This window comes from Scyliorhinus torazame, chromosome 15, assembly GCF_047496885.1.
Source record: "Scyliorhinus torazame isolate Kashiwa2021f chromosome 15, sScyTor2.1, whole genome shotgun sequence".
Classification (NCBI taxonomy): Eukaryota; Metazoa; Chordata; class Chondrichthyes; order Carcharhiniformes; family Scyliorhinidae; genus Scyliorhinus; species Scyliorhinus torazame.
The window spans coordinates 148,631,243-148,657,975 of NC_092721.1; the positions used below are offsets into that span (position 1 = coordinate 148,631,243).

General features: G+C 43.9%; 1 protein-coding gene across 3 annotated transcripts in view; it reads left to right on the plus strand.

The window, feature by feature from the left end:
* Nucleotides 1–1,911: 1,911 nt before the first annotated feature.
* The window catches only part of cdk8 (cyclin dependent kinase 8), a 195,419-nt gene continuing 170,597 nt past the window's right edge, over nt 1,912–26,733 (plus strand). For 2 of the 3 annotated variants that reach the window (XM_072476908.1, XM_072476909.1), the window contains exon 1: nt 1,912–2,235. In XM_072476908.1, coding sequence (XP_072333009.1) covers nt 2,108–2,235 — 128 coding nt within the window. In that variant the 5' untranslated portion in view covers nt 1,912–2,107. The remainder of the gene's footprint in view (nt 2,236–26,733) is intronic. The other variant, XM_072476910.1, reaches the window with a different exon arrangement.

The window sequence follows — 26,733 nt, forward strand, 5'->3', positions numbered from 1 at the left end:
TATTTTAAGTGTTGGTGGCCTGTATGTGTTCCACGGATCCAGAGCACTCAACAAATCACTGGCTAGACCATCATTTGTTGCCGCTCCCTTATTGCCCCCTCCTTGAACTGCTCAGTCCATGTGTGTGTGGTACAAGTATGCCCACAGCTGTTAGGGAGAGAGTTCCAGGACTTTAAGCTAGTGACAGTGAAGGAATGGTAATATTGTTCCAAGTTGGGATGGTGTGTAGCTTGGAGGGGTACTTGTAGGTGGTGTTTTTTTCCATACATCAGCTCCCTCATCCTATTAGGTGGCAGCGGGTATGGAAGGTGCTGTCTAAGGAGTCTGGGTGAGCCACTGTGAGCGAAACAGAGTTAATATTTCAAGTGCAACATTGCTCAGCTAACACAATATCTCTCTCCACAGATGACTGCCAGACCAGCTGGGTTTTGCCAGCACGTTTGTGTTTTTCTTATAAAATGTGTCAGTATCTTTCCCCTGACTGTGGTGGAGGATGGGCATATTGGAAAGTCTCCTCCTGGGCCTGGCCTAGGTGGTTAGCCACAGGTATGGAATGTACATCCACTGCATATCCGGGTCGCCCTGGAGCAGGAGTACGCAGTCTTTGCTCGTACACTTGAGGCTTTCTACGACCAATGGGAATCTTGGGGATTGGGGTGGTGTACTGAAGAGTTTGATTGAAACAATAAGAATAATCTTTATTATTGTCACAAGTAGGCTTATATTAACACTGATGTGGAGATGCCGGCGTTGGACTGGGGTGAGCACAGTAAGAAGTCTTACACCTGGTTAAAGTCCAACAGGAGCAGTGCTCCGAAAGCTAATGTTTGAAACAAACCTGTTGGACTTCATAGAATTTACAGGGCAGTGCAGAAGGAGGCCATTCGGCCCATAGAGTCTGCACCAGCTCTTTGAAAGAGCATCCTACCCAAGCCCACACCTCCACCCTATCCCCATAACCCAGTACCCCACCCAGCACTAAGGGCAATTTTGGACACTAAGGGCAATTTAGCATAGCCAATCCACCTAACCTGCACATCTTTGGACTGTGGGAGGAAACCGGAGCATCCGGAGGAAACCCACGCACACACTGGGAGAACGTGCAGACGCTGCACAGTGACCCAAGCCGGGAATCGAACCTGGAATCCTGGGGCTGTGAAGCAATTATGCTAACCACTATGCTACCATGCTGCCAACACCACTTTAACCTGGTGTTGTAAGACTTCTTACTATATTAACACTGTAATGAAGTTACTGTGAAAAACCCCTAGCCAGTTTGGGCACACAGGGAGAATTCCAAATGTCCATTACACCCAACAAATCCGTCTTTCAGGACTTGTGGGAGGAAACCGGAGCACCCAGAGGAAACCCACGCAGACAGGGGGAGAACGTGCAGACTCCACACAGGCAGGGACCCGGGCGGGACTCTGGCGCTGTGTAGCAACAGGGCTAACCACTGTGCTACTGTGCCACCCAAGTGGAAAACTTACTGTTCCTTTGTCCTTTTATAATGATTTGGGTTTTATTCAGTGCGCGCCCCCCCCCCCCTAAAATAGAGATAATTTCTGTTAGAATTTTATGCCAATTTGGATAACCCAGTGTTTGCTCAAATGAGTTTGGGACAGACTCGATCAGCTGAATGGCCTCCTGCACTGTAGGAATTCTAAATGTTCAATTAAAAGACGCAGAATCATCTCGCCTCTGTTGCTGGGAATCATTTCGATCCCTGCAAACACTCGCGCTGGTCGCGCCCGTTTCAACGGCCGCGCGTTCTTCAACAGGCAGCGCGCGCGCCTATGTGCGCGCGGGATAGGCGTGGAAATGGTGCACGCTGTCAGTCAGCGTGCGTTTGATTTGCGACAACGTGCGGCATGCCATATGTGGGATTGAAGTGCGATACCGGTGTTGTGTGGAGGGAGGGAGGGAGTGAGCGAGCGACAGCGACGATTTGTGCAACCATCCCACGTTTACAGGCCAACCAGCGGTTTATATGGTGCCTCCGAGTGTCACCCAGCGACATCGTGTAACCGAAGGAGGAGAGCCGCCTGGCTTCAGTTAGACAATACAATTAACAAGGAAACAAGAATCTAATCGGAAAGCTTTGAAAATGGACTATGATTTCAAGATGAAGCTGACGACAGAGAGGGAGCGAGTGGAGGACCTGTTTGAATACGAGGGGTGTAAAGTTGGAAGAGGCACTTATGGTCATGTATACAAAGCCAAACGGAAAGACGGGTAGGTAAAGGTTCTGAGAGCATGTAGGCCACGCTGGTCATTTTTCATATTTGTTAGTGTATGGTTTTTAATTGGCGAAGCAACGAAGCTGTGTTATCTTTTTGCCAATTACTTTATCGTACTGTTTGCTGTTTTGAAGTAAAGTCTGTTGCTTGGTTGGTGCAGCTTGTCGAATCTCTGCGGTTATGTAAGTAGAGAGGCAATTGAGTAAAAAAAATTTTGTGTTAATTTTCATATAGAAAGATCTGTTACCCACCTTTGTTTGGAAAGGTGTCAAATACACCAATCTTATTTGGAAAGGTGTCAAATACACCAATCGGGATGAAACCTATTGATTTATACGCTCCCTTCATATTTATGTGATATTTCATTCGGATTTACTGTTTTGTTAAGGTAAACTAAATCAATTAGCCTGCAAGACTAAATCGAAGACTAATACTGATCAGTGTTTCTGTTCAGCTGGAAACATTCGAAGATTAATGGACCCATTTACATATAATGAAAATCTGCTTTATTTATTGAATATTATTAGATTTAGATTTGAATGTTTATTGAATGGTTTAAGACCTTTCAAATATTTCAGTGGTGTAATGTTAATTAATATCTTTGATAAGGTTATTTATGTGTGTGGTGCAAAAATAACTCCTTGCAAATCTTAAATAATGCACAGAAATTAAAGGAAATATTTCCAAATTTTCCCCAGCAGGAGTAATAATTTTACATGACATTCAGTCCAGTTTTGCATGAATACTGTGAAATTAACATTGTGACCTTGGCAATTACCTGTGTGGAGGAAGTATTTTTCTTTTAAACGAGGCACTGTGTTAAGTGTGGGAATACAAACATACAAATTAGGAACAAGAGGAGGTATTCGTCCCTGAACTCTGTTCTGCCATTTGGTAAGATCATGGTTCATCTGATTGTGGCCTCTACAGGGTCTGGTTCAGCACAGTGGGCTAAGACAGCTGGCTTGTAATGCAGAAAAAGAGCAGCAGTGTGGGTTCAATTCCCGTTCCAGCCTCCCCGAACAGGCGCTGGAATGTGGCGACTAGGGGCTTTTCACAATAATTTCATTGAAGCCTACTTGTGACAATAAGGGATTATTATTATTCTTTGTCTACCCCTATATCCTATTTGACTCCCTTTTTCTGTCAAGAATCTATCCAATTTAACCTTCAATATATTCAATGACCGTCCCTCCACTGCTTTTTGGGGATTCCACAGACTAATGAAAAACAATCTCATCTCTTTCTTAAATGGGAGAGAGATGCTTTATTTTTAAACTGTTCTAGTCTCTCCCACAAGGGGAAATGTCCTTTCAGCATCCACTCTGTCAAGCACCCTACGGATCTTAGAAGAATGAGAGATGATCTTTTTGAAACACAAACTCAAACGGATATAGACCTAACCTTTCCTCATAAGATAACCCCTTCATCAAAGGAATCAATTGAAGGAACCTTCTTTGCACTCCAATGCAATTAAAAAAAAAAAAAAAACATTTTAATGTGCCCAATTCTTTTTTTTTCAATTGAGGGACAATTTAGTGTGGCCAATTCACCCACTCTGCACATCTTTTTGGGTTGTCGGGGTGAGACCCACACGGACACGGGGCGAACGTGTAAACTCCACTCTGGGTCGGCATCAAACTCAGGTCCTCGACGCTGTGAGGCAGCAGTGCTAACTACTGTGCCAGCGTACTTCCCCCAGCAATTATTTTTTTTAAAAATTTAGATTCTTCATTCATTTTTTCCAATTCAGGGGCAATTTAGCATTGCCAATCCACCTACCCTGCACATCTTTGGGTTGTGGGGAGCGAAACCCACGCAAACACGGGGAGAATGTGCAAACTCCACACATACAGTTACCCAGAGCTGGGATCGAACCTGGGACCTCGGTGCTGTGAGACAGCAATGCTAACCACTGCGCCACCGTGCTGCCCTTCCCCCAGCAATTATAATAATAATCCCAAATAGGCTTTCATTAACACTAAAATGAGGTTACTGTGAAAATCCTCTAATCGCCACAATCCGGCGCCTGTTTGGGTACACTGAGGGAGAATTCCGAATATCCAATTCACCTAACATCTTTTCGGGAGATCAAAACTGTACACAGTGCTCCAGATGGTCTCGCCAATGCCCTGTACAACTGTAACAGAACATCCCTACTTTTATATTCCATTCCCCTTGCAATAAACAATAATATTCCATTTTTTTTACTAATCTCTTCCAAGACCTGCGCAGTAACATTTTGTGATTTGTGTACCAGGGCATCCAGATCTCTCTGTACCTCAGAGTTCTACAATCTCTCTCCATTTTAAATGATATGCTGCTTTTCTATTCTTCCTGCCAAAGTGGGCAAATTCACATTATACGCCATCTGCCAAATGTTTGCCCACTCACTTAACCTATCCATATCATTATACAGACTTCCTATGCTCTCTTCAGAACTTAGTCTCCTACCTGTCTCTGAGTCATCTGCAAAATTAACAATTATACAATCTGTCCTTTCATTCAAGTCATTGATATAGATTGTAAATAGTTGAGGCCCCACCATTGGTGCGTGTGCCACTCACTTCACTTCTTTGCCAACCCAAAAATGACCCATTTATGCCTACTCTTTTTCCTGTTAGCTAACCTGATCTCTATTCATGCTAATATGCTACCCCCTACACCCTGAGTTTTTATTTTGCATGGTAACCTTTGGTGTGGCACCTTATCAGATATCATCTGGAAACATTTCCCTCCAACTCCTCCAAACTTGCAAAAAGTCCTTTCAAAAACAAGTCCTTCATCTCCACTCCGAGCTCCTCCCATCCCCGAAACCTCAACCTCGCATCCATCTTCTCTGGCTCAAACCCATGATTCCCTTAGATTGGCATCAACTTTGACCCTACCCCCACTCCACATTTGCCGGCCAATAACAGTATAACAGGTTTGGAAGGGCCAGGGCCCCGACTCTCACCCTCTCTGAAGTACCAACCTCCTAATCGTTGCCACCTTACTTGCCCACACAAATGGCAGAACCAACCTATTCACTCTCAAAAAAAACGATTTTGGCAAAAAGACCAGTAAGCGCTGAAAAGGAAATGAGAACTGCGGCGAAATGTTCATCTTAACCGCCTGCACCCAACCTGTCAACAATAGGAGAAGTTAGGGGCAGCACGGTGGCACAGTGGTTAGCATTGCTGCCTACGGCGCTGGGAACCCGGGTTCGAATCCCGGCCCTGGGTCACTGTCCGTGTGGAGTTTGCACATTCTCCCCGTGTTTGCGTGGGTTTCACCCCCCACAACCCAAAGATGTGCAGGTTACGTGGATTGGCCACACTAAATTGCCCCTTAATTGGAAAAAATAATTGGCTACTCTAAATTTAAAAAACAAAACAATAGAAGACTGTCCCACCTCGATAGATCCGCTCACAAAGCCATGTTGACTGCTTTATTGCAAAGATTTTCTGAGTGGCCTGCTATACCCGCCTCAATAATAGATTCCAGCATTTTGTCTCTGACAGATGTTAGGCTAACTGAACTGTAGTTGTTGTTTAGCTGGTTGGTTGTTTTGACGGTGCATGCACTATAGTATTATTTTTGTGATTTGTTTTAGTATGATTTTCATTACCTTTTTAAGTGTTCAGCTAGCCATTTCTTTGTGTTGGTCAAACATTTTCTAGGATCTGAACTACTTTCAGTTTTCTTCTGCCCTGCACATGCTGACCTTTTCTAGGGTCCAGTTGCATTAATAATAAAAGCATCTGGTTGCTTGCCCAAGTAACTATTTTACAGTCATGGAGGGTATTATAGCAAAGTTTGATCTTTTGTATGGGTTTACTGATGGAGTCATTATTTTGCCATCAGGAGAGCGAGATTTTGCTTGTTTTAGCCCTTCCGTTTGGCATGTTGGGATGTGTTTTCACTTTGTACCTCAGTTGAGATTTGATAACAGCATAGAGTAGGGATTGAACTTGGGACCTTCACACCTGCTGAGTTCAGTAATACAGCAATCATGAATTTATCCTCTTGAATTCTTGAGGGAGCTCCATTACCTTTTTTATTTAATTATTTCATTTTATTCTAGCTGTGTCTCAAACAAATTTGCATCTTAAATGTTTGCAACTATCATAGTGATAAAATTAAATTGATCAAATTAATTATTCACTTGTAAATGTATATATTCATTTTCCACTTGCATGTTTTCACATAAGAGGGTGTCAACATTGATAATGTGGTTATTCACTTTTTGGTAGTAAGAATAGAAAAGCAACATTTTTTAAAAGGTGTGTCATGATAAGGAGATATGAGGAACTTGTGTCCAGATATGGGGTCCAAGATGTAGCAAGCAGTTTAGGGGTTAAATAGACTGAGGGAAAAGACTGCTAGCAGCAGAGTCAGAGGAATACACCCACAGCCTGAGTTACCTTGTCCCATTCAGACTTGACCTCGCGAGTGGGAATATACAGCATGCTCTGGTTCAGCCAGGATGATCCACTCCAGTCCCATTGTCCTTTGGGACAACCTTATTTGGCCAGCTATTAGCCCATCAGAGTCTGATGACCTATTGTACATCATTGGAAGGTTAGTTGCATACACATTGTATAGCTCTGTTCTTTTGTATAGGCGAGAGTGGGCAATCAGCCAAGATAACGATAATAGGTTCCAGTTTGGAAACCTGAGAGCATCTTTGTTTGAGGGCCTGGGTAGAGCTTGGAGGGAAACAGAGAGAGAAGAGATGCTGTTAATTAATTAATTAGAACATACAGTGCAGAAGGAGGCCATTTGGCCCATCGAGTCTGCACCGACCCACTTAAACCCTAACTTCCACCCTATCCCCATAACCCAATAACCCCTCCTAACCTTTTTTGGACACGGAGGGTAATTTATCATGGCCAATCCACCTAACCTGCACGTCTCCGGACCGTGGGAGGAAACCCACGCAGACACGGGGAGTACGCGCAAACTCCGCACAGACAGCGACCCAGTGGGGAATCGAACCCGGGACCCTGGCACCGTGAAGCCACAGTGCCAGCCACGTGTGCCACTGTGCCGCCCCAATATCGTTCACTTTTCTTGTTATAAGAAATATTTTACTCTTTGCACCAAAAGTTCATCAGCAGACTCCTTTGAATTTGTTCAGTAATGGTCCTCCACGGTTTCAAAAAAAAATTAGGATATACCAACTCAGATTTCACCTAGGGTTCTTACTAGTCCATGAAACCATAAGACATCGGAGCAGAATTAGGCCATTCAACCCATCGCGTCTGCTTCGCCATTCGATCATGGCTGATATTTTTCTCATCCCCATTCTTCTGCCTCCTCCACACAACTCCCGATCCCAACACTAATCAAGAACCCATCTATCCCCGTCTTAAAGAAACTCAGTGACCCGGCCTCCACAGCCCTCTGCGGCAATGATTTCCACAGATTCACCACCCTCTGGCCGAAGAAATTCCTCCTCATCTCTGTTTTAAAGGATTGTCCCTTCAGTCTGAGGCTGCTTTCGGGTTCAAATTTTTCGTACTAGCAGAAAAATCCTCTCCACGTTCACTCCATCTAGGCCTCTCAGTATTCTGTAAGTTTCAACTAAATCACCCGTCATCCTTCTAAACTCCATCGAATACCCCTGCTATTTTCTCTCTTGCCTCTCTCAACAGCGTGGGATACATTTCATCTGGGGTGGAGATTTATCTACTTTTAAGCCTCTGTTCTGAACAGTTAGAACATACAGTACAGAAGGAGGCCATTCGGCCCATCGAGTCTGCACCGATCCACTTAAGCCCTCATTTCCACCCTATCCCTGTAACCCAACAACCCCTCCTAACCTTTTTGGTCACTAAGGACAATTTCCTCCCACAGTCCAAAGATGTGCAGGTTAGGTGGATTGGCCATGATAAATTGCCCTTAGTGTCCAAAATTGTCCTTAGTGTTGGGTGGGGTTACTGGGTTATGGGGATAGGGTGGAGGTGTTGACCTTGGGTAGAGTGCTCTTTCCAAGTGCCGGTACAGATTCGATGGGCCGAATGGCCTCCTTCTGCACTGTAAATTCTATGAAAGAAGTCTTGTTACAATTCTACAGGTCTTTGGTGAGACCACTTCTTGAATACTGTGTGCAGTTTTGGTCTCCATATTTAAGGAAAGGATATGCTTGCATTGGAGGCAGTACAGTGAAGGTTTATTCGATTGATTTCTAGAATGGGAGGTTTGCCTAATATGAGAGGCTATGTCAAGTGGGCACATATTCTCTCAAGTTCAGAAGAATGAAGTGTATCAGTTTGAAACAAGATTCTGAAGGGGCTTCCAGGGTAGAAGCTGACTTCTGGAATTTTCCATCCCAGACGCTTGTGTATGCTCCATTGTTGAATATATATAGGGAAGGCAGTGGCATAGTCGTATTGTCACTAGTCTAGTAATTCAGAGACCCAGGATAATGCTCTGGGGACCCAGGTTTGAATCCCACCATGGCAGATGGTGAAATTTGAATTGAATTAAAACAAATCTGGTATTTAAAGTCTAATGATGACCATGAAACCATTGTCAATTGTCGTAAAAACCCACCTGATTCACTCGTCCTTTAGGGAAGGAAATCTGCTCTCCTTACCTGGTCTGGCCTATATGTGACTCCAGACCCACTGCAATGTGGTTGACTCTTAAATGCCCCCTCAAGAGCAATTAGGGATGGGCAGCGACACCAACAGCCCATGAACAAATTAAAAAAAAAATTAAGGCTCAAGTGGCTGAAGCCCAAGATGAGCCATGATTGTATTGAATGGCAGAGTAGGCTTGATGGGTTGTATGTTCTACTCCTATTTCTTATGTTCGTATAAGCTGTAATGATAAAAGGAAAACAAAGATGTACATCCACTTCAAGACCTGTTATAATAAGTTTGCAAACCATTGAAGGCATTTTCTCTTATAGAAAGCATTGGTGTACCCCAAGATGATCCAATTGATGCAAACAATAAAAATATGCAACTTGCTAAATGTGAAAACAAATAATTCAATAAATCCATCTGAATTTTTGACCCTATTTGTTTAACAGTCCTTTTTTAAAATTTAGAGTACCCAATTATTCTTTTCCAATTAAGGGGCAATTTAGCGTGACCAATTCACCAACTGTGCACATCTTTGGGTTGTGGGAGTGAGACCCATGCAGACACAGGGAGAATGTGCAAACTCCACATGGACAGTGACTCGGGGCCGGGATTGAACCCGAGTCCCCTGGCACCGTGAGGCAGCAATGCTAACCACTGCCACAGTGCTGCCCCTTGTTTAACAGTCCTAAGCATTTGAAAACAATTCATATGTTTGCCATCCTGTAATGTAAATATTCAGCATTATTGATCTTGAAGTAAGGACTCTTTCAGTAACCTACAATTCTCCTCATCTTCAAGTCCACTCCAAATGGTTAACTGTTAACTCCAGTTGATCCTACTTATGGTTATGATTATGTTTGTATATACACTACATGATGTGAAATGTCTAGAGATGTGTGCAATGCTTCTTTAAAGTCAGAGTCTCCCTGGTGAAAATATTTTATGTGAATCAGAAATTTGTGGGTTCAGACCCGGCTCTAGAATTTTGTTACGTAATCTAAACTGTCATTAAGTGCAGCACTGAGGGAATTGTTTGAGGAACTGTTTTTCAAATGAGACATTAAACTGAAGCCCAAACTGCCTACAAGTGGACATAAAAAGATTTTGTAACACTTTGTTTAACGAGCAGAGAGTCCTCAAGGTGCCCTAGCCAATATTCAACAATTGCCCACTCCTTTCACAGTACTTTAAGACCTTATTGTATGAAAATTAGATGCTGAATTTATCTACAAAATAACTAGACTTAAAAAGTAAATAATTGGCTGATGAAGTATTTGGAATATGGATATGAATGATGCAATATAAATGCAAGTTTTTTTTTGAGATTCTTAACTTTGTGCCCAGTCATTATAGTTTCACTGGTAATTGGATCTAATATATCATTATTTACCCATTCTGTTTTGAGTGAAAAAAGCCCCACATAACCAAGTAAATATATATTGCATCTTTTCCATTGCTTTTACATTCTTGCTATAAACGGATGTTCAAACTGCCTTAGCTTTGTATTCTGCTGGCCCTCAGTTCTTCCCATAATTAAGAAAATTCCTTTCTGCTGGAACCTGCAGCCAACTGTAATGGTTGAAAGCTAGGTAGGTGCTTTTTGCCTTTCATAAAAATGTTTCTAGGTCTTTGGGGGACAGGCTCTGGGTGTCTTTGAGGTCTTGTGATCAGTTTAGTCTAAACAAATTACAAAATTGCAATTAATGCCTTTTGGCATTTGGAGAGGTGGGGAGTCATTTTTCCGAAGTTACCATTGGTGACGTGGTCACACTAACAAATGCTGCAATTCACTGAAGACATTTTTGGTTCACCTGATTTTCCAAGTTATGAACACTTGTGGAAGATTTAGAGCATTGCAGGCATATGAAGTTTTGATGGGAGCAGGAATTGTGATTGCCGTATGTTCTTGTCTAGATCTATCATTGTCTAGTGTGTAATTTTGCACTGTATTTGTGTGATGTTTTAACATGATTCTTGGATCGTAGGTTTCCAAATATATCGACGGTTCCGTGTATTTCATAGTTTCGCTTGCAATGTATAGATTAGGTGGGTGCAGGAGATAGTTGCTGAATGACTGGATTTTATTCTTTCTTCGAGTTGACCTGAAAGTCCAAGGGTTCGACGTTTCTGCAGGTTTCAAGGTCAACACTAGAATGACAGTGGTTTTCTGCAAACAGAGCAAGATTGACTGAAGATGTAGGTCTCATTAGGAGTTGGCATCAATGAAGCTCCATTTCGAAATACAATCCATGACAATATTGAGGAATTTTGAGCTAGGCGATGCCCTTGTCGAACATGAATTGATTAGAAAAGGCGTAATCTCGTCCTGTCCAATCCAGGAACTTAGTGTCTGTGTAAGAAGTATAAGATTTTGTAAACTTTTCAGGGATGCAAAGGAGGGAGAACGTTTACCTGAGGTCAGGTCTGTACAAAAAGTGAAACACTGACAGAAGATCAACCCCAGGCCACACATGTTGACACTCTGCCTGGTCAGTGCAAACAGATTAAGTGTTCACGTCCAATGTTTGGTAATGTCTGTACTCATCTGGAATTATGAGTCTTTTTAATGTTTCAAGTCAGCTGTTTTCTTAAGGTAGTTTCACTTAAATCAATCATCTGATTTTTGTTAACAAGATTGAAATTGCCCTGTATATTTGCACAAATGAACTTGCATAAGTTTTAAAATAAAAGCAGTGAATTTGCAAATCTTCTTCTGTAAATTATTTTATCAAGACCAAAGAGGCTGTTCAGCATTTGCTGCAAATAGAGTTCGTAAAACATTCATAATTACTTAAAATCTCTCACTGTGTTGGTTGAATCTGAAAAGACTGCAGTTGTGCACCAGTGGAGGAGAAGGGTATCAAAACCACTAATTTCCCTGTCTATTTTTGCATCTGCAGACACCAAATGTTTCTGCCAGTTCGACAGTGATGACAATGAGTGTTGGTAGTTTTGCCATCATTATAACCCCTAAGCTTTATAACAGAGGGGAGGTCAGTTCTATAAAACCACTATCTACTTTAGTTTATTCTCCCGCCACACAAATATAAAAATCTTATTTCAAAATTTATCCATTTTCCTTTTAAAAGCTATGATAGATTCAGTTTTGACCACTGTTTGATTTGTCATTCCTTGCCCTAACAACCGAACCACCTGTGTACCATTTTTTTAACCTCTTCCTTGTTTTGTTCAGCATCAATAGCTTATCTTAATTTATGAGGTGTTTCCTTTCAAGTCTGAAAAACCTAATCTCGTCCAATCTTTTGTTCATCGTTTAGACTTCTCTGCACCTTTTCCCTTGGTACTAGTGCCCAGCATTACTGAAGGCATGGTCTGACTAAAACAGTACGTCCTCTGATTTGAATTATAACCTTCTTCAACATTGTGTTGGCTTGATTGATAGGTGCTATAAAAGGACTCCTTCGATACCACTATTTCTGCTTAGCTGGCACCATCAGCAAACTTGACCAATTGTGCTTCGAGTTTCAGAAACTGTATCATTAATGCAAATTAGAAACAGTAGTAATTCCAATACTGATCCATTTCAACTTTTCTCCTATCCTGATACAGATCCTCTAATAACTGTTGTTTTCTACACTTCAATACTTTCTTATTTGTATACCTATTGTTTTGTGCTTAACAATAACCTCTCATTTGAAAATTTGCCATTCCTTTTAGATATCTAGATGCAACGTGCCATGAGACTTTCCACACTAACTTGGCATGTTACTTCTTCAATCGATCATGTTCATTGTTTTGGTAGAAAATTGCCTTTTTTATTCCAGACTGTTCGCTGTAAGCAAGATTGTTATTGTACAAAAAATGAAGTCTACTGCTGATTAATTTGATTACTTTACACAAGATTGAAGTAAAACAAAGATGCCTTTCTTTGTAACCCTTTTCTCCACGCATCTTCTCCACCTGAGCAGTACTGCACTCCGTATGCTTCACCTGACGTCCATGTATTTACATTGTGTATCTGTCATATGTCTTGTATTTTCATGTGTGGAACGATACTTTTCACTGTACCTCGGTATACGTGACAATAAATCCAATCTTTTGAAAATGTGCACCACCTTGTCTTGTTTGTCATCTTTCAGTTTCTCCCTTAGTAACAATGTCGCACAAATTTTCTCTAATATTTGTTAGCATCTTTGTGTTTGCCTTTGTCCCAAGGCGGAGGACAGCAAATGGTTTGTGCCTTGGTGATCAACTCTGTTAATCATAGGGTGGCACGGTGGCACAGTGGGTAGCATTGCTGCCTACGGCGCTGAGGACCCGGGTTCGAATCCCGGCTCTGGGTCACTGTCGGTGAGGAGTTTGCACATTCTCCCCGTGTTTGCGTGGGTTTCACCCCCACAACCCAGAGATGTGTAGGATAGGTGGATTGGCTACATTAAATTGCCCCTTAATTGGAAAAGCATAATTGAGTACTCAATTTTTTTTTAAAAACTCTGTTAATCATTGCCTTGTGAGGCTGAGGAGCTCCATTCTGACTTGACATTCACTGCTGCAGATGGGAAATCTGGACTGAGAAGGTGCAGGTTTTGTTGGCCTGTTTTCTTTGGGCTCTCTCTTATCCAACTGAGTTGCCACCTTTTAAATGAGGCTGCGTGCAGTCTTCCAACCATAAGTGGCAGCAGTGAGCAGGTCACGCGCACTCACGTGCTCATGATATCAAGTGCCCTGTATTTATGTGCTTTTGGCGACAAATCACAGGAGAGTTTATTCCATTTTCTAGCTGCTGGCAAGCAAGGCAAGAGGACTGTGAAGATGGATCATTTTGTTACAAGAAAGAAATGGGTAGAGACACAGAGACAAAGTACCTACTGGCCAGAATCTCCCATCTGAATCTGCTGAATCTGAGAGCTGCTTAGGAACATCCAGGTCAGAACAGTGTTAACAGTGCAAGTGTTAGCTCTGTAAAGAGCTCCAGAGCCTCTGGTTAACAACTTGCAAAGGAGATTCTTAACTCTGGAACAAAGCAGTATAAAGATAGTTTATTGAGATATGATTTTGTCAATTGTGCCAATGCAAAAAAAGATGTTTTATGCCGGAAAGTACTGGCAAATGAGAGGAGAAGTTTCAGATTTTGAAAGAGAAATGGTGAGTGAAAAACTCCTTTAAAAATTAAAAAAAAATTTTTTTTAGAGTACCCAATTATTTTTTTTCAAATTAAGGGGCAATTTAGCATGGCCAATCCACCTAACCCATCTTTGGCTTGTGGGGGTGAAACCCACACAGACATGGGGAGATGGTGCAAACTCCACACTGACAGTGACCCAGCGTCAGGATTCGAACCCGGGTCCTCAGCGCCGCAGGCAGCAGTGCTAACCACTGCACCACCGTGCTGCCCTGAGTAGTGGCCTATTAATCATTAAAAAAAAAAAAAATTTAGAGTACCTAATTAATTTTTTCTTATTAATTTTGGGTTGTGGGGGTGAAACCCACGCAAACACAGGGAGAATGTGCATACTCCACACGGACAGTGACCCAGAGCCGGGATGGAACCTGGGACCTCGGGGCCGTGAGGCAGCAGCACTAACCACTGCGCCACCGTGCTGCCCCGAAAAACTCCTTTTGAGGTTGAGACCTCAGAGTCAGTTTAAAAAAAAAAAAAATGTTTTTATTCTCCATTTTCATATTTTCCTTCAACAATTACACCCCACCCACAGACAGTAAATGGTAACAAATACAAAATCAATCCCCTTAACAATAACAACGATCCCATCCTCCCACCACCCCAAACAGACACCCCCTCCCACCACCCCAAACATACCCCCCCCCCCCCCCCCCCCCCCCCCTCTAACTCCTCCCGCCCACTGCCTCCTGTACAACTCCTCCCCCAACCTCGGTTCCTTCCCTCCAACTTTCCACCCCGGCTAGACCACTCTGATCCTGTTCTGTCAGGCTCCGATGGACGCAGCCCCTCACCTTACCTCACTCCCGTTCACTGGCCGGCTTAAACCGGCCAGCGTGGAGGCCCCTGCCCGGGTCCCTTTCCCCCTTGCCTGGCCCTAGGGAAGCCCAGAAATCCCCTTTTAACACACAAACCCCGCATATCCACCTACACCACAAAGAGCTCTCATTTCGAGTGAAAGTCCCATCACTTCCCTTGTCCAAATATATACAACATTGGCTCCTTTAGCCCATACACCCGCACGCAGTGAAACAAAAAAGAAGAAAATACAGTCCTGAGGTTACATCGGCACATGGCCATTTCTCAATTTCTCAGTTCTGCCACAGTCCTTTTGCCTTCGCAAACGCCTCCGCTGCTTCCGCCGTTCCAAAATAAAAGTCCTTGAGCTTGTAAGTCACCCTCAGCTTCGCTGGATATACAATGCCGCACTGCAATTTGCTAATGTACAGTGCCCTCTTCATCCGGTTGAAGGCAGCCAGCCTCCTCGCCAGCTCCACTGTAAAGTCCTGGTATACACCGATACCAGCTCCAGCCCACTGCACCACCCGCTTCTGCTTGGCCGAGCACAGGACCTTCTCCTTCACACTGTACCTACGGAAGCACAGAGTCACTACCCTTGGCGGCTCACTCGCCTTTGGTACAGGCCTCCACGACCAGTGAGCCCGATCCAGCTCATATCGGGAGGGATCCTCTCCCTCCCCCAATAGTTTCGCCAGCATCGCGGCAAAGTACTCAGTCGGCGTCGGTCCTTAAAGTCCTTCGGGCAGCCCCACAATCCTCAAATTCTGTAGCCTGGATCTGTTTTCCAGGTCTTCCATTTTTCCTCGCAGATCCTTGTTAATCTCCATCACCTTCCGCATCTCCTTCCCCATCGAGGTAAGTTGATCACCGTGCTGCAATAATGTCTCCTCCACTTCCTTCAGCGCCTCCCCTTGTTCCCGCACCTCCGCTACTACCGTCGCCAGTGCCGTCGTCACCAGGGAAACCGCCTCCTCCACCAACACACTCAAAACCTCCCTCATCTTCCTCATTGTCTCCATGTATTTTGTAAACTGCCTTTCGAATTCCGCAGCCATCACCTTAGTTATTTCTTAGGCCGTAAGCAATGCGGCCTCCCCTGGTGCTCCAGCCTCCATTTTCTTTGGTGACCCTGTGGTGACCTTTCCACTCCCCGACGGACCTTCAGCTGTTTTTTTTACGGCCGTTTTTTTGCTCACCCTCGACATTTTTCTTTACTGTGCCTTCACTGTGCCTTCACTGTGCCTCCTCTGTGCCTCCTCTGTGCCTTCTCCCTGCTTTTGCCACCTCCGTGGACCCTGGGACCGGGCTTAAAGCCCCGAAAATGCCGTTCCCGAACGGGAGCCCTCCATTGTGCGCTGCCTCCCGCCCGCCGTCACCGGAAGCCCCCCAGAGTCAGTTATTAACTTACAGCTGACTCCAAAAGAAAATACTATGCTGCTGTGATAGCATATTAAAAACACACCAAAAGCCCTTGAGGCTGTTAGCATTCTGGCATAGCATCTCCCAGGAGTATCCACTTCTGAGTAAAACAAGCATTTTGTTACTATTGCCCTTCACAACCACTGACATATGCGAGGTTGGATTTTCCATTTTCACAAAGATGAAAACTGCACAAAGGAACTGACTGAAGTCTGCACCTGATATGCGCATTGCTCTTATCTCCTGTGACCCTGATTGGAGTGAGATTGTGAGGACCAAGCAGGCTCTCCTTTAGCATTAAAGGTAAGTGAACACGGCGTGGGTCCCAAAGGTAGGCCAGTTTGAAAAAGTGGGCCCCAGGAAAATAAGTTTGAGAACCATTCGCCTCCATAGACTTCCTAAAGTGAGGTGTCCAGAATTGTACACAGTATTCCAGTTGAGGTTGACCACTACTTTGTAAAAGTTCACCAAACTTGCTTGCTTTTGTATTCTATGCTTCTATTTATAAAGCTCAGATCATAAGAAATAGAACTCGGAGTTGGACATTCGGTCTTTGAAGCGTGCTTAACCATTCAGTAAGATCATGGCTGATCATTTTTCCTGCCTGGCAGCCCAGAGCCTCTGACTCCCTTGTAGATACAATCTGTCCAATACAACCTTGAATATATTCAATGCTCTACCTCCATTTCTGTTTGGGGAAGAGAATTCTAAAGGCCAACGACCCTGTGAATGAATAATTTATTTCTCATCTCTGTCTTAAATGGGAGACCCCTTATTTTTAAACTGTTCCTCCCCCTGCCTAGTTCCAGATTCCTCCGCAAGAGGAAACAGCTTCTCATTCATCCCATCCAGCCCCCTCAGAATTTTGTGTTTCAGTGAAATCATCTCTTTTTCTTCTAAACTCTAGTAACTATAGGCTCAATCTGCTCAACCTGTTCTTATATGGTGGCCCTTTCATCTCAGGATTTAGCTTGGTGAACCTCTGAACTGCATACAGTGCAAGTGTATCCCTCCTTCAGTAAGGAGAACAAATATGAAAGGAGTACTCTAGGTGCGGTCTTACCAATGGCCTGTCCAGTTGTAGCATGACTTAACTATTTTTATACTCTGTCACCCTTGTAATCAAGACTGACATTCAATTTACCCTCTGACTTGCTCTATCGGCATGATAACTTGTGATTTGTATACAAAGACACCCATATTCCTTTCTACAACAGCATTCTGCAGTCTTTTTCTCCATTTAAATAATATTCTATATTTCTGTTCCTGCCAAAGTGGACAACCTCACAGTTTCCCACATTATACTCTTATCTGCCAATTTTTTGCCCACTCACTTAACCTATCTATCTCCCTTTTTGCAGATTATTTTGTATCCTCCTCACAACTTGCTTTCCTACCTATCTTTGTGTCATCAACTTTTACTACAATACAATCTGTCCATTCATCCAAGTCATTATTACAGATTGTAAATAGTTGATGCACCAGCATTGATCCCTATGGCACACCACCACTAGCTACATCGTGAAAATGGCCCATTTATCCTGACTGGCTGTTTCCTGTTAACCAGTTCTCTATCCATCTTAATATTATCATCCCTAACACCATGAGCTTTTAGCTTGTTCTGTAACCTTTGATGAGGCACTGAATTGAATATCTTTTGGAAATCCTAATGCACTGCATCTATTGGTTCCACTTTATCCACCCTGCTTTTTACATGCTCAAGACCTTCAATAAATATGTCAAGCACAATTTCCCTTTCACAAAACCATGTTGATTTTATTACGATCCCAGACCAGACCCGAACAGTTGCTACAATACTGGACAGAAATTCCAATATTTAATTTAATTTAATTTATGACCTGTGAGGAAAGCATAATTCATTCCAGGAGTGATTTAATGTAGGGATATGGTATATCAAAATAAACTTTGTTGCTAACACAGGATTAATAACTTTAATCTTATAAATACAAATAGCTTTCAATTACTAGTTAAAGGATGCTTATCAATACAGTAACATAATAACCCTTAACTTCTATCTTTATTTCCACTCAAACAACAAAACCATCTTGGATCACAATCCACTTTTAAATACAGTGAACAGACTCAGGAATACTTCCCGTGAAGAGACGTCATGGATAAACCACTTTGAGAAGGTGATATCCTTCAGGAATCAGCTGCAGATTCTTTCCTGTCTCAACTTACTGTTTCAACTGCTTATCCTGTTCACAGGCAAATCTTTAACTCACTGTCTTGAGATCAGCTGCTTCTGGCCAAATCTTTAACTGAACTATATTGAAAGTAGTTGCGTGTCTTCTGTTCACATCCCTATCTAAAACTAAACTGAGAGCTCACATCTGACTGCTTCAGCGAGACATTGCAGTATCTCACTTTAATATGCAGTTTCCAAGGTATTACTGTCCTACCTCGTAGACCATGGATGAGCGCCGTTCAGTACTGGTCTCCACAAACAGGGACCAGATGGAACGCCACTCGGGATCTCCCAGGGGGTTGAAAGCTCCAAGGTGCAAGTCCTTTGGGCAGGGTGGTTCCCTGGCACTGCTTGTGCCACCTGGGCCCCTGGCAGTGCAAGCCTGGCACCCTGGCAGTGTCACCTGGGTGGCAATGTCACCTGGGTGCCCAGGCAGCACTGCCAGCTGGCAGGGGCACCACCAGGGTATCAGGTTGGCACTGCCAAGGTGCCAAGCTGGCAATTTTCACGCAGTGGCAATCGCGCTGGGGGTGCCCTGCGTGGGTGTTGGGGGAGTCCAGGGGACCCGGGGACCACCTTACAATGAGTTGGGAGTGAGCGGGGGTCGGGTTGGGGGCTCCAGAGATCAGGACGCCATTTAAAACTGGTGTGTGGCTATCTCGCCACACCTGAGGAGTTCCGGCAAGCTGAGCTCGTCAGTGCAGCAAACGGGGCGATGTGCAGCCTCGGCCACACGTTACTCACTAAGGCCTCCTATCTAACCCGAGTGCCGTTCGATAGTTGTGCTTCCCGGCACTGCGAGCGCCGGGAAACACACGACTAAACGTGCTCCTATGGGACGTTGGGCGCGAAACAATGTCTCGAATTATCTACTCCCAGGGAATCCTCTTAATATAAGCAACAGTCCATTAGCGCAAACTTTTACGATACTTTAATTGTTCCTCAGTTTCCAAGGATTTTTTAAAAAGCGATTGTAGCAGTCACATACTATCCCAGGCTTTTAAAGCTTACTACACCAACGACACATAATACAATATACCTGAAATTCCTACATTTCTCACAACTCTGATTCACGGAATCATAGAATTCCTACAGTGCAGAAGGAGACCATTCGACCATCAGGTCTGCACTGATCCACCGAAAGAGCAGCCTACCTAGGCCCAATCCCTGTTTATCCTGCAATTTCTAGTCTTTTTCTGGTACTTTTCCAATGATAGATGTTAGACCAACTGGTGTAGACTTTCCTACTTTCTGTCCCTCTCTTTTATTTTTCTTTCCTTTAAAAAATAAATTTAGAGTACCCAATGCATTTTTTTCCCATTTAAGGGGCAATTTAACATGGCCTATCCACCTACCCTGCACATCTTTGGATTGTGGGGGCGAAAGCCACTCAAACACTGAGGGAATATGCAAACTCCACACGGACAGTGACCCAGAGCTCGGATCGAACCTGGGACCTCAGCACCGTGAGGCAGCAATGCTAACCACTGCACCACCGTGCTACCTGTCCCTCTCCTTTCTTGAATACAGCTTTTCAATCTGCTGGAACCATTCCAGAATCTAGGGAATTTTGGAAGATTATAAACAATGCAGCAACTATTTCTGCAGCCATAGTTTTAAGATCCCAGGATGCAGGTCATCTGGTCCAGGTGACTTGTCACCTTTTCAAAAGAAAAGTAACTGCAAAACTGATGCCACTCATAATCTTGAATGTTTCTTTTAAGTTCCTTTCCCTTTTGTCTCTTGATTTCCTATTATTCTTAAAATACTTTTTGCATTTTCTGCTTTGACAACGGATACAAAACACTTAAAGTCTGCCATTTCCTTGTTCCTGGTGGGTGGTATTCTCACGTGTAATGGTGGTGCCCATGTCGATGATCTGGCACGTCTTGCAGACATTGCGATAACGGATGAACGGACATCGCGCGACAATCGCCAGGCAGGAATGTTCCCTTCCAGTTGAGGAATGCTTCAGCAGTCAAGGGCATTCAGCGTCTGATCTGCGGGTAAGCATTCTCCAAGGCGGCCTTCAGGAAGCGCGATAGCGCATAATCACCGAGCAGAAACTTTTAGCCAAGTTCCACACACATGAGTACGGCCTCAACCGTACTTGGATTCATGTCGCATTACATTCATCCCACCATCTGGCCTGGGCTTGCGAAATCCTACCAACTGTCCTGGCTGGAGACAATTCACACCTCTTTAACCTGTGATTATCCCTCTCTCCAGTTGCTCCGTCTGGACCTGTAGATTTAATTACCTGCAAGGACTCGCATTCAAAGTATCGTATTGCATCTTTGACTTTGTGTATATATATAGTCCAGCGCTGGCATCTCCACGTCATCACTTAGAACATAGATCAGTACAGCACAGTACAGGCCCTTTGTCCCACGATGTTGTGCCGACCGTTTATCCTAATCTAAGATCAACCTAATCTACACCCCTTCAATTTACTGTTGTCCATGTCCCTGACCAAGAGTCGCTTAAATGTCCCTAATGACGCTGACTCCACCACCTCTGCTGACAATGCATTCCACGCACCCACCACTCTCTGTGTAAAGAACCTACCTCTGACATCTCCCCTATACCTTCCTCTAATCACCTTAAAATTATGTCCTGTCGTGATAGCCATTTCCGCCCTAGAGAAAAGTCTCTGGCTATCCACTCTGTCCATGCCTCTCATCACCTTGTACACCTCTATCAAGTCACCTCTCTTCCTTCTTCACTCCAGTGAGAAAAGCCCTAGCTCCCTCAACCTTTCTTCATAAGACACGCCCTTCAGTCCAGGCAGTATCCTGGTAAATCTCCTCTGCAACCGCTCCAAAGCATCCACATCCTTCCTATAATGAGGCGACCAGAACTGGACACAATATTCCAAGTGTGTTCTAACCAGCGTTTTATAAAGCTGCAGCAAAACCTCGCGGCTCTTAAATTCAATCCCCTTGTTAATGAAAGCCAACACACCATGCACCTTCTTCACAACCCTATCAACCTGGGTGGCAACTTTGAGGGATCTATGTACGTGGACCTCCAGATCCCTCTGTTCCTCCACACTTCCAAGAATCTTGCCTTCAACCCTGTATTCAGCATTCAAATTCGACCTTCCAAAATGAATCACTTCATATTTATCTAGGTTGAACTTCATCTGCCACTTCTCAGCCCAGTTCTGCATCCTGTCAATGTCCTGTTGTAATTATCTACAACGCCACCAACCTTCGTGTCATCGGCAAACTTACTAACCCACCCTTCCCCTTCCTCATCCAAGTCATTTATAAAAACCACAAAGAGCAGAGGTCCCAGAACAGATCCCAGTGGGACACCACTGGTCACCTACCTCCAGGCAGAATACTTTCCATCCACTACCACTCGCTGTCTTCTTTCGACCAGCCAATTCTGTTTCCAGGCAGCCAAATTTCCCTGTATCCCATGCCCCCTAACTTTCTGAATGAGCCCATGGGGAACCTTATCAAATGCCTTACTGAAATCCATTTACACCACATCCTCTGCCCGACCTTCATCAATGTGTCTCGTCACATCCTCAAAGAATTCAATGAGGCTTGTGAGGCATGACCTGCCCCTCACAAAGCCATTTTGACTATCTTTAATCAAACTGTGTTTTTCTAAATAATCATAAATCCTATCTCTCAGAATCCTTTCCAATATTTTGCTCACCACAGACATAAGACTGACTGGTCTGTAATTCCCAGGGATTTCCCTATGCCCTTTCTTGAACAGGGGAACAACATTCGCCTCCCTCCAATCATCCGGTACTACTCCAGTGGCGAGTGAGGACGCAAAGATTATCGCCAACGGCGCAGCAATCTTTTCCCTCGCTTCCTGTAGTAACCTTGGGTATATCCCGTCAGGCCCAGGGGACTTATCTATCCTGATGCTTTTCAAAATTTCCAGCACATCCTCCTTCTTAATATCAACCTGTTTGAGTCTATTAACCTGGTTCACTCTGTTCTCACGAGCAATAAGGACCCTCTCTCTAGTGAATACTGAAGCAAAATATTCATTTCGGGCCTTCCCTATCTCCTCAGACTCTCGGCACAAGTTCCCTCCACTATCGCTGATCGACCTTACTCTCACTCTGATCATCCTCTTATTTCTCACATAAGTGTAGAACGCCTTGGGGTTTTCCCTAATCTTTCCCTCCAGGGCTTTTTCATGCCCCTTTCTAGCTCTCCGAAGTCCATTTTTGAGTTCCTTCCTGGCTACCTTGTAACCCTCTGGAGCCGTGCCAGATCCTTGCTTCCTCAACCTTACATAAGCTTCCTTCTTCCTCTTGACTAGAAGCTCCACTTCTCTTGTCATCCAAGGCTCCTTAACCTTACCATTCCTTCCTCGTCTCAGTGGGACAAAACTATCCAGCACTCGCAGCAAGTGCTCCTTAAACAACCCCCACATTACTTGTAGAAGCTTCTACTGTATGTTTTTATTTTTCATGCTAATTTTCTCTGCTACTCTAAATTCTCCTTTTTTAGCCAGCCATGGCTGTCTTCTGAAATCTTCCCAATCTTCTGGCCTATCACTTATCCTCGCAACATTGTGTGTCTTCTTTCAATTTGATACCATCCTTAACTTCATGTGCTACAGATAGTATCCTTCTCAGAGTCTCTCTTTCTCGATGGAATGTATCTTTGTTGCGAGTTAAGAAAAATTCCTCAAATGTCTGTCCCTGCTTCTCTACTGTTTTACCGTTTGATCTATTTTTCCAGTCCATATTAGGCAACTTCGAAAAATGTATTCATTCATAGGATGTGAATGATGCTGGCTAGCCCAGCATTTATTGCCCATCGCTAATTACTCTTAAGAAGTCGGTGGTGAGCTGACTTATTGTGCCGCTGCAGTCTGTGGTGCAGGAACACCCACAATACTGTTAGGAAGGGAATCGGCAGGCTTTTGGCCCAGCAACATTAGGAACGACTATGTTGTTTCAGGTCTGAATGATATGTGGCTTAGAGGGACACTTTAAGATGGTGTTGGGGCATCTGCTGCCCTTGTCCTTCTCGGGTGTAGAGGTTGCATATTTGGAAGGTGCTTTTGAAGGAGCCTTGATGAGTTGCTACAGTACATCTTGTGGATGGTACACACTGCTGCCAGTGTGTGTCAGTGGTGAAAGGAGTGAATGGTGAAGGTTGGATGGGGTGCCAGTCAAATGAGCTGCTTTGTCCTGAATTGTGTCTGGTTCCTGGAGCTGTCGTCTGTCTTAATATCCTCGGAATTGCCTGTATTTAAGTTTAAGGAGTTTGACTCACATTTCGCACCCTTAAAATGGGATGTAAAGTTCTATCCTTTAATAAGCACTCTTACCCCAAGGAACCTTTATTATCAGGTAACAAATGAATCCTGTCTCATTACATATTACGAGGTCAACAATTGCCTTCCCCCTAGTTGATTCTGGACTGTATTGTTCTAAGTAACTTTCCCGAATACCTTCTAATTGATCCTCCAGGACACCTTTGCCAATTTGATCTGTCCAATCTACATGAAGGTTAAAATCACCCACTATTGTTCCAGTACATTTTCTCACAAGCCCCTATCATTTATTGATGTATACTTTATTCTACAGTGTAGCTGTGGGTTATTCTACAGTGTAACTGTTAGGGGTCTACGAACTACTGCCCTCAGTGACTTTTCTAATCTCTACCAGGGGCAGCACGGTAGCATAGTGGTTAGCAGAATTGCTTCACAGCTCCAGGGTCCCAGGTTCGATTCCCGGGTCACTGTCTGTGCAGAGTCTGCACGTTCTCCCCTTGTCTGCGTGGGTTTCCTCCGGGTGCTCCGGTTTCCTCCCACAGTCCAAAGATGTGCAGGTTAGGTGGATTGGCCATGCTAAATTGCCCTTAAGTGTCCAAAATTGCCCTTGGTGTTGGGTGGAGTTACTGGGTTATGGGGATAGGGTGGAGGTGTGGGCTTGGGTAGGGTGCTCTTCCCAAGAGCCGGTGCAGACTCGATGGGCCGAATGGCCTCCTTCTGCATTGTAAATTCTATGATTCTATCCAAACTGATTCTACATCTTTTAAAAAAATAAATTTAGAGGACCCAATTATTATTATTTTTCCAATTCAGAGGCAATTTAGCGTGGCCAATCCAACTAACCTGCACATCTTTGGATTGTGGGGGTGAAACCCTTGCAGACATGGGGAGAATGTGCAAACTCCACACGGACAGTGACCCAGGGCTGGGATTCGAACCCGGGTCCTCAGCGCCTCAGTCCCAGTGCTAACCACTGCGCCGCATGCCACCCTCTAATTCTACATCTTAATCGAGCGAACCAATATCATTTCTCACGACTCTCCTGATCACATCCTTTTATTATCAAAGCTATTCTACCATCTTTCTTTTCCTGTACTTCCAGTATGTAAAATTAAATATTCAAGTCCCGTTGTGGTCACCTTGCAACCATGCCTCTCTCAATTTCTCTTTCTCAAAGCCATGTTGACTCCATTATGATTTTTAAAAAATTTCCTGCTCTAACCTCCTTAATAATGGATTCTGGTGCTTTTCCAGTGACAGATGTTAGGCCAATTGGCCTAGTGTTTCCTACCTTTTGTCCCTCTCAATAATCATAGACAACCATATCATGCTCATTTATTTCTCTTTGTGCAATCAATGCATCCATCTTGTTATGAATGTTGCAGCATTCAGATAAAGTGCCTTTAAATCTGTAATTTTACTGTTTTTCCCTGTTCAGGCCTTATTGGTTAGTGCACGTTTGTATGCTCTGTCCCTACCTGTCAGACTCTGGTTATCATGACTCATATTGTTTCTTTTTTTTTCTTTTTATCTTTCCAAATCTCCTCTTAAATCATTTCTTTCCCCCCACCTTCCTGGCCCTCTACGATTTAGTTTAAAGCCCTCTCAGCCCAATGGGCAGCACGGTAGCACAGTGGTTAGCACTGTGTCTTCACTGCGCCAGGGTCCCAGGTTCGATTTCCAGCTGGGTCACTGTCTGTGTGGAGTTTGCACGTTCTCCCTGTGTCTGCGTGGGTTTCCTCCGGGTGCTACGGTTTCCTCCAACAAGTCCCGAAAGACGTGCTGTTAGGTAATTTGGACAATCTGAATTCTCCTTGTGTGTACCCGAACAGGCGCCGGAATGTGGTGCTAGGGGTTTTTCACAGTAACTTCATTGCAATGCAAGCCTACTTGTGAAAATAAAGATTGCTTTTATTAAAAGTTATACGATTCACTAGTACACTGGTCCCAGCATGATTCAGATGAAGACCATTCCAATGGTGCAGTTCACTTTTTGCCCAGTACTGGTCCTAGTTCTCCATCAATCAAAACCCAGGATCCTGTGTTTGATTACTGCTTTTTCAACCTGCCAAATTACCACCTTCTACTGTTTGTGGACCTATACCTGAGGTGTCTCTGCTTCTGCACCCTCTTTAGAATTGTACCCTATTTTATTTGTCTTTCCTTGTAGTTCTTCCCAAAATGTATCACACTTCTCTCCATTAGATTTTCTCTGCTGTGTGTGTCTGTTCTGTCACCTTGAAGTATATCGCTGTCCTCACAGTTCACAAATTGTGTCATTCTCACCATTCAAAGCCCCAAACACTCCTTTCAGTTAAGCAGTGTTTCACTTGCACCTCTTTCAATTTGGTCTCCTGTATTCACTGCTCCCAGTATGGTCTTCTCTACATTGGGGAGGCTAAATACAGACTGGGTGACCGCTTTGTGGAACACTTTCATTCAATCCACAAGCATGATCTCAACCTTTCTGTTTCTTGCCATGTTAACTCAGTGTCTTGTTCTCTGGCCCACATTTGTATCCTTGGTCTGCTGAAATGCTCCAGTGAAACCCAACACAAGCTGGAGGAGCAGCAGCTCAACTTCTGATCAGACATGTTACATCCCTCAGGACTCAACGTTGTGTTCAACAACTTTACTCTGTGATGGTTTTCCTCCTTCTTAAACTCTTTTTAAAAACTACACCCCTGTGTACTACACTCCTGTATGCTTCACCCGATGCCGGTGTTTATGTAGTTACATTGTGTACCTTGTGTTGCTCTATTATGTATTTATTTTATTTTCACGTACTTAGTCTGTTGAGCTGCTCGCAGAAAAATACTTTTCACTGTACCTCGGTACTCGTAACAATAAACAAAATCCAAATCCCCCTAAAATCGCGTACATTTATTGTCTCAATGCAAAAACCTTCCCTTCCCACCCCTCTCACACCAGGCCATCTGTCTCTTGTTCTTAAGGTTGGTACATCTTGTTGCAATCTCTCCCAGCCGCAGTACAATATCCAACACATTTTCCCTCTCCCTTTAGTTCTGATGAAGAGTCAAACGGACTCAACGTTAACGCTGTTTTCTCTCCCTACAGACCTTG